Below are 14,033 nucleotides of genomic sequence, written 5' to 3' on the forward strand. Positions count from 1 at the left end.
CTGACTGGATAACCCCAGACAGACCAGATGCAGATAAATAGAGTACACATCATATTAGCAACAATCCAGTCTGCTACGAGGCTGTGGTCCCTCAAGAGTGGCGGAGGAGCATTGCCACATTGGCTGAGAGCCAGCAGCTGAAAAATAAAATGATATTTCATTATCGTTTTATTGTTCACCTGCTGGGGGAGCCAGCATGTGCAGTGAGGGGTGGGGGTGGGCCAAGGGAGGGAGGAGTGGAATGCACTGCTAACTGTTTGGCTAGCCTTCTTTGGCTGGCCAAGCTGACATGTGCAGTAATGTTTCTCCAACCCAGCAGTACAGGACAGCCAGGTTGGAGAAAAAGCACAAACCTGTGCCAGAGGGGAGCATCAAACCAAACTGCTCAAGCCAATCCCCATGCTACTCTCATAGCATGAGAGCAGTGCAGGGATTGCACAGGGAATCTTTGATTCTGTGCCAGGGTCTGCTGGGGCTAGGAAGCAGGCATGAGGTAGCAAAAGCAGCAGCAGGTATGTTTTTAAATAATGTATTATTCCACTCCTCCACGCTCCGCTTTCCCCTGTGCTTCTCCGTGCACTCCCCCACACGCTCCCCCACACCCCCTCCACCAGCCCCACCACATTTCTTAAAACCACTAATAGTTTTCTTACAAATATCTTTTGGTAAATTCTGTGCTCATTGTGTTTTTTGTGGTTGATTATTTTTAGGTATGGTTAGGTGCCTCCTTTGTGAAGATCCCTGTCAAAAAAAATTACAACTCATCCACCTTTGAAACTGAGCAGCGTGGCAGTACTTGAGCTTGTAGTACTTAAGCAAAACTACTCCTGGCTTTCAAAAAATTGGGATGATAATGCCTGCTAGCATTTGCTTTTTCGGGCTCTCCACAGCTGAGTGAAGGGCAGCGTTAAATTTGTATAAATTGTGCTTAAAAAAAGGTTCCGGGGTCAGAGGTTTTCTTTTTAGTTCACTGCTGGTACTGCCAAATGCTGAAGTTGCTCACTGTCAAGCTTGCATAATCTTTATTTCGCCTCACGCCTTTTTCTTCCATCGCCCTGTACTTCCAGTCTCTTTATTTTACTCTTGCAGGTTGGTTTTCATCCATGGTTTTGCCCTTGTCTCTGTTTACCTATCTTCCTCTTCTAACTTCTGTCTTCCTTTTCTGCCTTTCTCTGCCTCATCTTGTAAAAATATAATGATGAAAAATATGCTCCGAAATTTGAGTGGTGGCAGTGGCGGAGCAAGGGGGGGGGGGGCACATGAGTTTTGGGGGCGGCAGCCTCCCCCTGCTCTTACCTGCGACATAGCCAGCACCCTCCTGCTCTTACACATGCCACAAGGTGGGCCACCTCAGGTATTGCCAGCACCCCTCCCGCTCTTACATGCGGCCGCAGGGATCACTACGGACAGCGACTGGTCTAACTACGCCACTGAGTGTTGGTGCCTTCCACCACAACCATCAACACACTGGCGGAAGGCTGTCTAAAGGAAGTTGCCATTTTCATGCATTAGCTAGCCAGAAAGCATTCCGGCCAAGGGTCTCAACCTTTAACCAATGCACTTCTGTGACTTATGTTCCAGTTTCCATTTGAAGCTTAGCATGGCGCTGCAGGTGTTTTCCCTACTTGCCTGACATAAGTGTAATATTAAAGGCAAGCATGTTGGTTTCTTTTAGGCTCTCTTGGTGAATGAAAATCAGGAAGGATTCTGTGGTGGGACGATTCTGAATGAATACTTTATACTTACTGCAGCTCACTGCATGAACCAGTCCAAATATTTTGAAGTTGTTGTCGGTAAGTAAAAACATGTATGTAAGAAGGAGCCTTACATATGCTATTATGTCCAGAAGCTTCACTGATTTACATGTATTCTTTTCTGTTGAATATCAAGTTTAATATACATGGATTCCCATCATAAGTCCTTGTTCCGAGTTCCAGACAAATCTGATCAAGGTACAAACAGAAGTCTATACTTGAATCGGGTTTCTGGATTTTGTGGTAGCTACCACACATCCTCTTTTTTTCACCAACAAATTTGCCAGAAAAAAAGGCAAACTGTGGTAATTGGGTGCAAACTCAAATAACACATACCAAGCCTCAGTCCGATCCAGGCACGTCAAAATGGGTGGGGCTGCTGCATCTTGTAATACAGTCAATACCCTACATAAGTGAGATTATCAAAACTTTCGCACAACTCAGAGCAGCACCCATTACAAAAGACTGCTTAGAATAACTGTAAAACTTGTCTTACTTTGAATGTATACTGTACAGAGTAGCAGGAATACAAAGTGGGAAAATTAGGAGAAATAAAAGCATTTATACCTGCTTTCAAGTGGCGTTATTTTTTTCGGTGCAAAATCCTGTCTACTATATTTTGTAAATAGAGTTTTGAGTCAAAAACCACGGGTGGTTACATGGGAACCCCCATTAACACCCATGCAAGAACCCCTTTACACAGATTAAGTAAGTAAATGATTTTACCCTGCCTAGGTGAGACATGTACCCCACTGCAAAGAGGTTGTCCATTCTGAGAAGAAATGAGCCACAGGCGTGATTATTTTGAAAGGACTACATTGCAAAGGAACTACTTCTGAGCTGTCAAAAGAAAGTTGTCCAGGTAAACTAACAATCTCATGCACTCAGATTGAAGGAAAACAGCTTTGTGAATTTCCTAGACCCTGGAGAAAGACTAAAGGAAAGTATGGACAACTGATCAAAGTGATCTTAACAGAGAAACCAAAAGCATTTTTGTATGAGGGTGGCTATATAGAACAGTAAAATATGCGTCTTTCAAATCTAAATGGCCAGCCAATATTGTGGTTGAAGACAGGCTCTGAAAAACGGCATGATCTTGATTTTGAAATGACGATAAACCACAAAGGAACTGAATTAGTGAAGATCCATAATTGGGCATTTTTTTTTGTTTTTACAAGAAAAGTGTTGGCTAAGAAGCCCGGATAATGCAAATCTGTGAGTTTATTAGCCCCTTTGGAAAATAATTATTACTTCTGAATCCACAGGGAGAGCATTCTGATTTGAAAGATTAAACAAGTTTCGAAAATACACTTTTAATTGGCTCTGAGTAGAGTTCACTATAAAAACGTTACAAAATGATCTGTAAAATCCAAGCATATTTTGCCATTTCTGGTCAATTTTTAAAAGCTAAGCTTTTCTACCTCCATGGATGGGAGTACCTGGTTGAACACTAACCTGTATTTGCAGAGGTTCTTGATTGGACCCTGCTGTAGTGATGTCTATACATTCTGGTCCATTGGGGTAAGAAAGTTAGTTTTGTATAAGGATAGGTGCAGTTACCTGTGGAGTTGTTATTGTTAGTATAGATGAATTAAGACCTGTTGTTGAGTAAAAATTGGCCAGTAGAGTGGCGCTTGGGTCTAGCGGTATGGGTATATAGTGGGGATATCAGTGCCATTCGTCCACCACACTCCCCCCACCACAAAGACACCTTACCCGATCTTGGTGTTCACTGCGTAGCTTTATTACTTGTCAATAACACCATCTTTATTAGTTGTTAAAAACTTCCAACTTTTGACCAATTTTATTAACCATCAAAATCTCATTACCGAACATAGGGAGGTGCAGTATACATCTGTGCCACAGGTTATCATGTATTTACAATTCTTTAGCTCTAGATCCCCTCGAGGCGTGTTGTACCAGCAGGACACAACCCAACCTCTTACCGCTTCATCCATATGAGATAACACTGTTGCTTCATCCAAGCACCGGCTACTGGGGTAGAGCCGGAGAGTCCAGGACCACCGGCAGGACGGCCCCCTCTCCCGCCTGCCCAGAGCCCCAATGACTGCCTCCCTGTTGCAGGGTCGGGCAGTTCCCGCATACAGAGGTCCCCCGGCCTTTTCCTGTTGTCCGGACCCCGCCAAACCTACTTTAAAACTTAGGGATGGGTGGGTGGGCAACTGTTCCCGCTGCGCCTTTCCGGCCACTCCGAGCGGTGAGAGGACAAAGAGGGCTACACCCTAGAGTCCGGCTATTTTATCCGCTACAGGGGAGGGGCCGCCAATGCACCTCCTTCTTACACGCATTTCAGGCGTCCCTCCCCCTGCCCACTTTCAGGGAAACGAAACTGTTCCCTCAGCACTAAATCCGACTAAAGGCACCCCTCCCCTAGACGCGGGGGTGCCTCTCATACCCAATAACCTAACACTTCCCTGAAAGAAAGCTAGGTTTTATCTATAGAAGCAAACATCATTACATACTTGGCTGTCTTCCAGATAAAGCTTTCTACAAAGAGGAAACCTCGAGCCTTTAGGTCTGCTTCAGATGAAGCCAGCCAATATAGTTTTGAGTCTAACTGTAGAAGCATTCCTGTTGCTATAGGTGGGGATCATTGGGCCCTCAGCCTATCTGAGAGAGCAGGGGAAATTTGATCAGGTATATTTCAGGATCTATTAAAACTAAACTTGGTACTACTGCACCAGTAACCCCAGGTGCAGGACACTGAGCTATGCAACACTGGCAACAGTAGTATTCGCCTGGGATACTTGTAATGAGGGTCTGACTCAGTAAGGCCAAGTTTTCCTAATATTTGTGCAACTCAGCACTGCACAACTGTTAGAAAAATTGCATGATTGTAAAAAATAGTTCAGGGCTGTATTTACTGTGTATTGTGTACCTAAGCCATCAGTTGCAGTTGACCATAATATGCCATCGTAGTGCAGCACTAGACCTGTTTTCATGATGTGCTGAGGAACAGAGGGGAGGTACACACTCCAGCAAAAATCTCTACATGAAGACAATCGCCCAAGTGTTTCTCATATACTGTATGCAAATTCACTGAAAATACACATTTTATCCATAGGACAATCCCATGATTTTCCTTGCACTACCGTCAAATTTCAGTGGGAAAATTCGTGATTGCAAAAAATTGTTTTTCACTGCATTTGCATCACTTTGCATCACATTGTGTTACTTAGCTTCTCACAGGTGTTCTCACTGATGTGGTAAGGTATGCCTACCTTAAGTATAGAGCAACATCTACACCCTGGATTATCACATTTACTTTGTAACCGGAATTAATAAAAAGCAATAAGAAGGGAGCCATTTATACTTCACTCTTCAAAACCATGGAATGAACAGGACCAAATCCTGCAGGGTCCATATGAGTAGCTTCAGCATTCAGGCCCATGAGCAAAATATATTTGTTCTGATTCATCAAATGTTTGAGCGGTTGGATGCCCTACAATATTTTTTGGAGCTATATTTTTGATTATGTGGAGTAGGTCATGGCAGTATGTACATTTCAATTGTGTAAAAAATTAAACACACTTAATGCTAAATAATGGCTAGTTATTTTTATTTTTTAATTTCGAGCAAAACTTTCTTCACAAACAACTTTAAAATGGATTAGAGCACTTTTTTTTCCAGTTTTTTGCACCGATTGCACAAGTGATTTTCCCAGAATCACAGAATGTTGAGCCGACGCCTTGACTCGAATGTGGTTCCCCAGTGTCAAAGTGATCAGCGCAGGCTGTTATCCCACATCCTCTCACTGGTATATTTGCTATCCACTTTGCTTATCTTTGTGTGTTTCGAACATTTCATTTAGGAGATTACCACAAGACAGTTTAGTATTGACGTCATAACGGGGGGGAACATGGCGGCAGCTAGTTGAGCGGCGGCTGCACCCGCTTTAGCCCTACGCTCCCTATGCTCGCTGTTCTGTATTGAGGAGCCACAATTTTCTGTTTCCGAATGTGAATGCCATTGTATTGGACCCTTGCTGCGATCCAGGACGGTTCTGACTAAGATTAGAACCTGTCCGAGGGAGTGTTCTCGAAGCGTTTTGGAAGTGTCCGCGTTCACGGTCTGAACGCGTTTTTTTTTAAATTTCACCACTGGCCTGAGGCTTTCGTGCTTTGATGGGCTGGCGGGTTACCGCAGTTTCCCTTTCGCCTTTGTCACAGTGGAGAGCGGCAGCACTGGAGCTCCGGAGAGTTCGTAGGGTTCGGAGCCTCCTTCTCCGGGGTACTCGAGGCAGCGGCAGCACTGGTCTCCTCGAGGCCAGGTCGGAGGGTGCTCTCAGCAGCGGCGTGCAGCAGGTGGAGAGTGCAGACGATGGATGATGGACCACGTGCTGAAAGTAAGCACATAAGCCCGACAAACCAAAAACAGACACAGGCAAGGAGGGAATCTTGCGGGGGCACCCAGGTTCATGTGAGATCAGCTCCTCCGGTTTCTAGTGGCCCAAAGAAGGGCAGGAAGCGTGGTGTGAGAGCTCAGACCCCCCCCCAGGGGGTAACAAGTGGGATGGATCAACTCTTAACTGAGGCTAGTAATGTATTGAAGATTCAGGGGATTCCTTCTAACCTTACTAGAGAGGGCAATATCTCTACTTTCTTGGATGGAGAGGTAAAGGCGAAGCGCGCAAAAACACGTATATCTACAAAGGCCCCCCCGATCTCTGGTATTAAAGTAACGCCTTCATTACGGTCATAGTTTAAAGCGCTGCTACAGGTCTTAGACTTGGTGAAAGAGGGGGCTTCCCATAAAGTAGTGTCTGGGGGTGTAAAGACTCCCCTCCCCCCTGGAGCCCTAGATATGGAGGAGCTGGCAGGGTCCCCAGTAGTTGCTGATACCTTGCTCTCCAACAGAGGGGTTCTAGCCACCACCTCAGTTGAAGCGAGCCATACTGTTGAGGGGGGTGAGGGGTCTCCAGGGTTGGAGCAGCAAATAGGGTCGATAACTTTATCGCAGGGCGACACAGAGGGCCTAGTCACAACTTTAGGAAATGGGAACTCTCAGGGTGAGGTAGGCCCCTCAGTGGCCTCCTTGGAGGTCATGCTTACAGCTCTTTCTTTGGATATTAAAAAAGGGTTTGAAGTTTCCACTGCCAATCAAACCGAGATTAGAAGCTTCTGTGAGTCGTTGGAGATTAAAATTGATGTGCTGAATACGAGAACTGTGGCCTTGGAAGACACGGTGGCCGACCTCTCAGTCCATCTTGGGAATGCTGAATCAGACATTACTTCTCTCAAAAAAGAAGCTATAGCTCTTTCGGAAAGGCTAGAAGTATTGGAAAATAACGCTTGACGGAACAATCTTCGTATTCTCAATGTTCCTGAGGGGAGCGAAGGGGCTGATATCAAGCTGTTCGTAATTGGTGTCTTAAAGGAGTCTCTGGACTTGGAGCAATCAGAGGACGATCTGGGAATAGATATTCAAAGAATACACAGGGACCCCTTTAGGAGAAATCCACAGAGATTCAAGCCCATGAAGATCCTGGTTAATTTCCATACTTACTCCCTGAAAGATCAGATCCTCAATCAATCTCTTAAAAAAAAACCCTGAGTGCTAAAGGCTTCCCATTTCAAATAAGATCAGACTTGTCCAGGGCAACTTTGGACAGGCAGTGGGAGTTGGGCAGGAGGCTGGAGGATTTTAGGAAACTGGGAGCTGTCGCACAACTTAAGTTTCCGGCTGCCTTAAAAATCATGCACAAGAATAAAATGTATAATGTTAAAACTATACAGGCGGCCGACGAGCTACTGCTAGACTTGGGCAAAGATGAAGTCCCGTTGAGGTAGATTCTAGTTCTTAGCGGTTCTTTAAAACCTTGTTGATGCCCCAAGCGAACCCGGTTGATGTCTTGAGTGAATGCAGCTCTTTTGTTTAGGTAAGGGTTGCGATCTGTAGATAGTAAGGGGTCTCTACCTGAAAGAGTTCCTTTCCTTCTTTCACCAACTATCTCTTAGAGCTGGAGGTCTAATAATGTGTATGAAATTGGCATCCAGTTTTTGTTGACTTTTAAATGGAATTAAAAGTTGGCATTCTTGTTCATATCTCTTTTTTCTTTTTCTTTTTCACCTTCGGGAGCGAGGGTTAGCGGGAGCCCTCGGGTGCAATTCTCTGGACTTTGTCCAGGCAATTGGGGCAAGGGTTCCCCGGGGGGGGGGGGGGGGTTGGGTAGGCTAGGGCCCGGGGAACAGGGGTGGGTGTTACAGGGAATTTTTTTTAAAAAAATTCCTCATTCTCTTCACAGTAATCTCCTCTTTTTCAGAATAACTTATGGTGTCAACATTTCCGGACTGGATAGGCTGACGTGGATTCTTAGCCAAAACTCGGTACGATGGAGTGGAGGCTACTTTGGTTATGACTAGTCTGCAGATTCTCTCCTGGAACGTCAATGGCCTGCAAACTAGACCTAGAAGGGACAAGATTTTGCAATATCTGCGAGATTCTAGTGTGCAGGTCATAGTCCTTCAGGAGACCCACTTACTAGAATCAGAGATGATCTCTCTTGTCAGAAAGAATAAATGAATCGATTTCATAGTCAGCACAACACAGACTGTGAATATTAGGGGGGTTGCGATCCTTTTTAAGAGAACAGCAAAGGCTCGGCTCCTATCACAGTTGGTGGACCCAGGTGGCAGATGGGTCATTGTGAATGTTAACATCTCAGGGGCACAGACTACCATTGTTGGTTATTATGGTCCTAGCCAAGACGACCCTTCTTCTCTTAAATCTATTTTTTCTCCCCTACTAGAGTTTCCAGAACCAACCATTCTGGCAGGGGATTTCAATATCGTTTTGGATCCATTTCTAGATAAATCACCTAACAGCCGTGCTTTGGTCCCCTCTAAAACCAGGGCCTTTCTACTTGAAGCCATGAGACAATATGCCTATTCTGATATTTGGAGGTTAAGCTCAGCCCATCAATTGGGATTTTCGTTTCGTAACTATAAATATCGGCATCAGTCTAGGATCGATTTTATATTGGTTAGTCAGTCATTTAAAGACATATTTAAGAACATTTCATATCTCCCCTCTCATTTATCCGATCATTCTGCAGTCTGGCTGGAAGTGGAGGGCACAGTTCCTAGTTTTTCTAGGTAATGGTCCTTTGATCGCTCCCTATTGTTGGAGGATGAAGTGATTTCATCTTTGATTTTGGAGACAGAATGGTCCATGAAAATGAACATAGCCTCTGCCTCAATGGTGTGCGTATGGGACGCCTATAAAGCTTTTCTATGTGGCAAAATTACCAGCAGGGCTAGCTACAGGAAAAAATAGATATAGAGAGGAGGTTTCCACTATTGAGGCTGGAATAAAAAGATTGCAATCGGAATTAAATCGATCCAATGGTACCTCCCCTGAAACATCTCAAGAGTTACAAAACAAATTGATGAGTTTGAAAGGACACCTTGAAACAGTGTTAAATACACGGGTACTTCGTAGGTGGGAGGCAAGCAAAATTGCTCACTTTGAGTATGACGAAGGAGCAGGTAAACTCCTCGCCTGGAAAGCAAAGTCCGATCAAGTTAGAAATAACATTGGGTCAATCACGCAAGGCAACCTAACGTTTACATCAGATGAAGATATTCGTAGGGTTTTTCAGTCTTTTTTTTTAAGACATCTACAATGAGGATAAATATGTTGACCACTCTAGTATTGAGACCTGGCTGAATGAGCTCACATTGCCTTCATTAACCACAGACCAACAAGGTTATCTCGATCAACCTATTACACAGGAAGAGGTTAATAAAGCTATTGTGAGCTGTAAAATGGGGAAGGCGGCAGTCCCTGAGGGCCTCCCCTCGGACATTTATGGAGTCCTGGCTAAGGAAATTGTTCCTATTTTGACCGTTCTTTTCAATCAGATACTTCAGGAGGGGTAGCCCCCCCAGCTTCGTAGGATAATGCATCTATAACTCTGATCTTAAAACCTGGTAAAGCTGCAACTAGCTGTGGGTCCTACAGGCCAATATCTATCCTGAATGCTGATTATAAAATGTTCGCCTCTGTTATGGCCACAAGACTGGGGCGAGTAGCTGGAGACATCTTGCATCAGGACCAGAGAGGCTTTGTTAGGGATCGACAGCTCTCAGACCTGACGTATGACTTGATCAGAGCTATTGATATTGTATCTACTCAATCTCTCCCTCCACTCAGCGGTGTTGGGAAACATTCCCTTTTCCTGATGGATCTACAGGATTTACCATTCACTGTATCTTGAAGCATATGCTGTTGTTACTCACCAGACTTAAAACATTGATACCCCCACCCCCGTCCTGAGGAAGACCCGCTGCTGAGGACCACACTCACCCTTACGCAATAGGGTCGAAACGTCGACGATCCTGAATAGGTCTACACCCTACATCTGCCCCCTACACCTGACTCACAGATGAAGTTACACTGTGAAGAAGAACAGTTTAACTAATGTACTGTACGCAACTGTGCTTATAAGGGTAGGCCTGAATATCTTAAGGGAGACCATTTCAACCTATGCCGGTTCCCTAATGTCATAAATATTTGAATTTCCTCAATGTAACGACAACCGCTTCTTCTTTTCCTTTTCTATTCTTTCACATGAGCACTAAAACTTTTCACGTACCACTTTCTCCCTGATGATAACCGTGTGGATAAAACATTGTACATCAAAATACCTAAAGTGTGTTTCTTTGAAATAACTCAATGTGTGACTGAATACATTTAAGTTATCAGTCTTTTGGAAGTGGCCTTGCTATTTCTTTGTGTGCTTATGATCTTATGAACCTAAATGACTACACTCATTCTGTTACTGATACTGATACTGATACTGTTTTGAACTTAAGCTACAACATTCTAGGACCATTGTTTTTCTGTACTGACCGATGCCCATGTCCTTTTGACTTTATAGGGTAACCACATTTATGATAATGTTTGAAATTATATGGGCAGGCCTCCGGCCTGCAAGTAAATTGAACCGAGTCCATCCTGGTCTCGCTGACTGGTGATGCAGAGGTGACTAACTGGAAGATCCAGATTATTGTTAGTAGGCCAACCTTCTCATACCTGGGAATACACATTTCCCTGCTTCCGGCCCTCACCAGGTCCCTTATTCTCACCCTCCATGGTTGCAAGGATGCAGAAAGACCTCACAAAATGGGCCCAGCGGCCCCTTAGTATCCTAGGAATGGTAGTGCTTTTCAAGATAATGGTGCTGTAGCACTGTCTGTGCTTTCTCCAAAGGTTTCCATATGTGATCCCCAAGTAGCGGGTTACTATGATCCGAGCTAAGATATGGGTCTTTCTCTGGGGCAACCAGGTTCCATGCACTGATTTGGGGAAATCTGCTCAGTCCACCTTTGATGGGGATATGGCAGCCTGTTCAAGTTCAAGTTCTGACATTTGTAAAGCGTACTACTCACTCAGAGGGTCTCAAGGCGCTATGGGAAGGGGTTCATTATTTGTCGAAAAGCCAGGTTTTAAGTTCTTTTCTGAAGGAGGTGTGGTTCTGAGTAAGGCGGTGGTGAGTGGGGAGTGAGTTCCATGTCTTGGCAGCCAGGTAGGAGAAGGATCTGCCACCCATGGTGGATTTCCGGATGCGCGGGACTGTGGCGAGGGCATGATTGGACGATCTAAGTTGACGGGTGGGTTTGTAGAAGGACAGTCGAGTGTTGAGGCATTCGGGTCCTAGATTGTGGAGGGCTTTGTGCGCGTGGGTGAGAAGGCGGAAAGTAATTCTTTTGTTAACAGGAAGCCAGTGGAGGTCTTTTAGATGTTTGGTGATGTGATCTTGGCGCGGGATGTCTAATATGAGTCTCGCCGACGCGTTTTGGATGCGCTGGAGTTTTTTCTGTAATTTTGCTGTGATTCCGGCGTAGAGTGTGTTGCCGTAATCCAGTCGACTCGTGACCAGTGCGTGGGTGACAGTCTTTCTTGTCTTGAGGGGGATCCAGCGGAAGATCTTTTTGAGAATGCGAAGTGCGTTGAAGCAGGAAGACGAGACGGTGTTGACTTGTCTGGACATCGAGAGAGAGGAATCTAGGATGAAGCCAAGGTTACGTGCGTGGTCTGTGGGTGTTGGTGCTGCGCCCAGTGCGGAAGGCCACCGGGAGTCGTCCCAAGCTGAGGGGGAAGAGCCTAGGATGAGTACCTCCGTTTTGTCTGAATTGAGTTTTAGGCGGCTCTGTTTCATCCATTCGGCTACTTCTTTCATGCCTTCGTGAAGGTTGGTTTTGGCGGTGTTGGGGTCTTTGGTGAGGGAGAGGATTAACTGGGTGTCGTCGGCATAAGAGATGATGTTGAGGTTGTGTTGACGTGCGATGGAGGCGAGAGGAGTCATGTATACGTTAAAGAGGGTGGGACTGAGTGAGGATCCTTGAGGTACGCCGCAGATGACTTCGGTGGCCTCTGAGTAGAATGGGGGGAGTCGGACTCTTTGAGTTCTCTCAGAGAGGAATGAGATGATCCAGTCCAAGGCTTTTCCTTGTATGCCGATGTTGCTAAGTCGATGTATAAGGGTGCTGTGGCAAACTGTGTCGAAAGCGGCGGAAAGGTCAAGTAGGATTAGGGCCACTGTTTCTCCGTTGTCCAGGAGTGCTCGGATGTCGTCGGTCGCTGCAATGAGGGCGGTTTCGGTGCTGTGTTTGGCTCGAAATCCAGATTGAGATGGATCAAGGGAGTTGTTGGATTCAAGGAAGGTGGCGAGCTGGCTGTTGACGGCTTTCTCGATGACTTTGGCCGGGAATGGGAGGAGGGATATAGGTCGGTAGTTTTTAAGTTCAGAGGGGTCTGCTGTGGGTTTTTTCAGAAGGGCGCTGAGTTCGGCGTGTTTCCAGCTTTCTGGGAAGGTGGCAGAGTTGAATGAGCAGTTGATGACATCACGGAGATGGGGGGCGATGATGGAGTCAGCTTTGTTGAAGATGTGGTGGGGGCAAGGGTCAGTGGGCGAGCCAGAGTGGATTGAGTTCATGAGGCGAATGGTGTCTTCAGTAGTAATTGGGTTCCAGGCGTTGAGGATGTTAGTTGGGGGAGTAGGATCAGAGGGGGGTGGGGAGGGGGGATTGCTTGGAGAGTTCTCAAAGCTGTTGTGGATGTCAGCAATTTTGTTGTAGAAGAAGGAGGATAATGCGTTGCAGAGGTCTTGGGAGGGAGTGATGTCGTTGGATGCTGCCTCAGACGAACAGCTATATTACTAGGCCTCGTAACTAATGTTTTTGAATGATTGGCCCCATGGCGAGCAGACCCACCCTTTCGGACTGAAGTGACATTCATGGCTCATGACAACATTAAGAGGATGATGTGATACGGGGCTCCTGTGCTTACTCCCTTCTGGAGCTTTCAAGGGTGGTATTCTTGGTGTGGAGGTTGGGGCTGAGCTGGATTGGGTGGGACAGGAAGATTACTCCTCAGCCCACCTCTGGAGAGCAGTTGGCTGGGATGGTTTGCATGCCTCATTGACATCTCTAGGATGGGGAATGTATGAAATCGATTACAAACAGGTTCAGGCAGACCTTAATCTGCTGCAATCTCAATTTTATAAGTTCCTACAGCTTCTTTATGCCATGATATCCTATGGGGACTGTTTAAGGGTGCCACCTGCATTTAGCCCTCTGAAAACCCAGCAACTGATGGGGCCCATGATCCAGAGAGGCATTTCCAGCATCTATAAATCCTAAGCCATCATCAATTCACCACATCTACTCATCCCCATGACGTCCAAATTGGAATTATGGGTGGGTCTCCTGGAAAACAGTGAATGGAAGTAGGTCGCTATGGCCCTGAGGGAGCTGACAATTTGCTGAAGGTTCTGATCGATTCAAATGAATTTTCTGCATATCACCTACTTGACACAGATGAGCTTGATGAGGGTTCATCGTAGCCCCTCCCCTGCTTTCCCATGTTGTGGCAAGAAAGGCACTGTCTTCTTTCATGCGGTTTGGTCCTGCCCTGTTAGTGAACTCTATTGGGTTGCCATCTTCAACTCACTTCCCCATGTGTCTATTTTTGGTTTATTGCAAGATCTGGCTAGGAGTTGAAGGGAGCACTGATTGCTCAAAAGAGATGTTGCTTTGGCTTGGAACTCAGCCAACCAGACCTCATTGATAGCGTGGTGCAAGGCATTGGACTGATGTGCAAAAATGGATAAACCAGCAAGTGTGGCTCTGGATTGCCCACGCAAATATAAGAAAATTTGGAACATGTGGTGGGGCTATTACAGTGACCTTTTTGTTAACAATTAATGTGAGGCTTTCACAACTGCTGTGTTTGATTGTGTGTGCTATAAGACTT

General features: G+C 45.6%; 1 protein-coding gene across 1 annotated transcript in view; it reads left to right on the forward strand.

Moving 5' to 3' along the window:
* The window catches only part of LOC144772975 (coagulation factor X-like), a 261,014-nt gene that overhangs the window by 242,290 nt on the left and 4,691 nt on the right, over positions 1-14,033 (forward strand). Inside the window, exon 7 of the mRNA XM_078657698.1 lies at positions 1,676-1,793. Coding sequence (XP_078513824.1) covers positions 1,676-1,793 — 118 coding nt within the window. The remainder of the gene's footprint in view (positions 1-1,675; positions 1,794-14,033) is intronic.

The sequence above is a fragment of the Lissotriton helveticus genome, chromosome 8 (assembly GCF_964261635.1).
Source record: "Lissotriton helveticus chromosome 8, aLisHel1.1, whole genome shotgun sequence".
NCBI classification, from domain to species: Eukaryota; Metazoa; Chordata; class Amphibia; order Caudata; family Salamandridae; genus Lissotriton; species Lissotriton helveticus.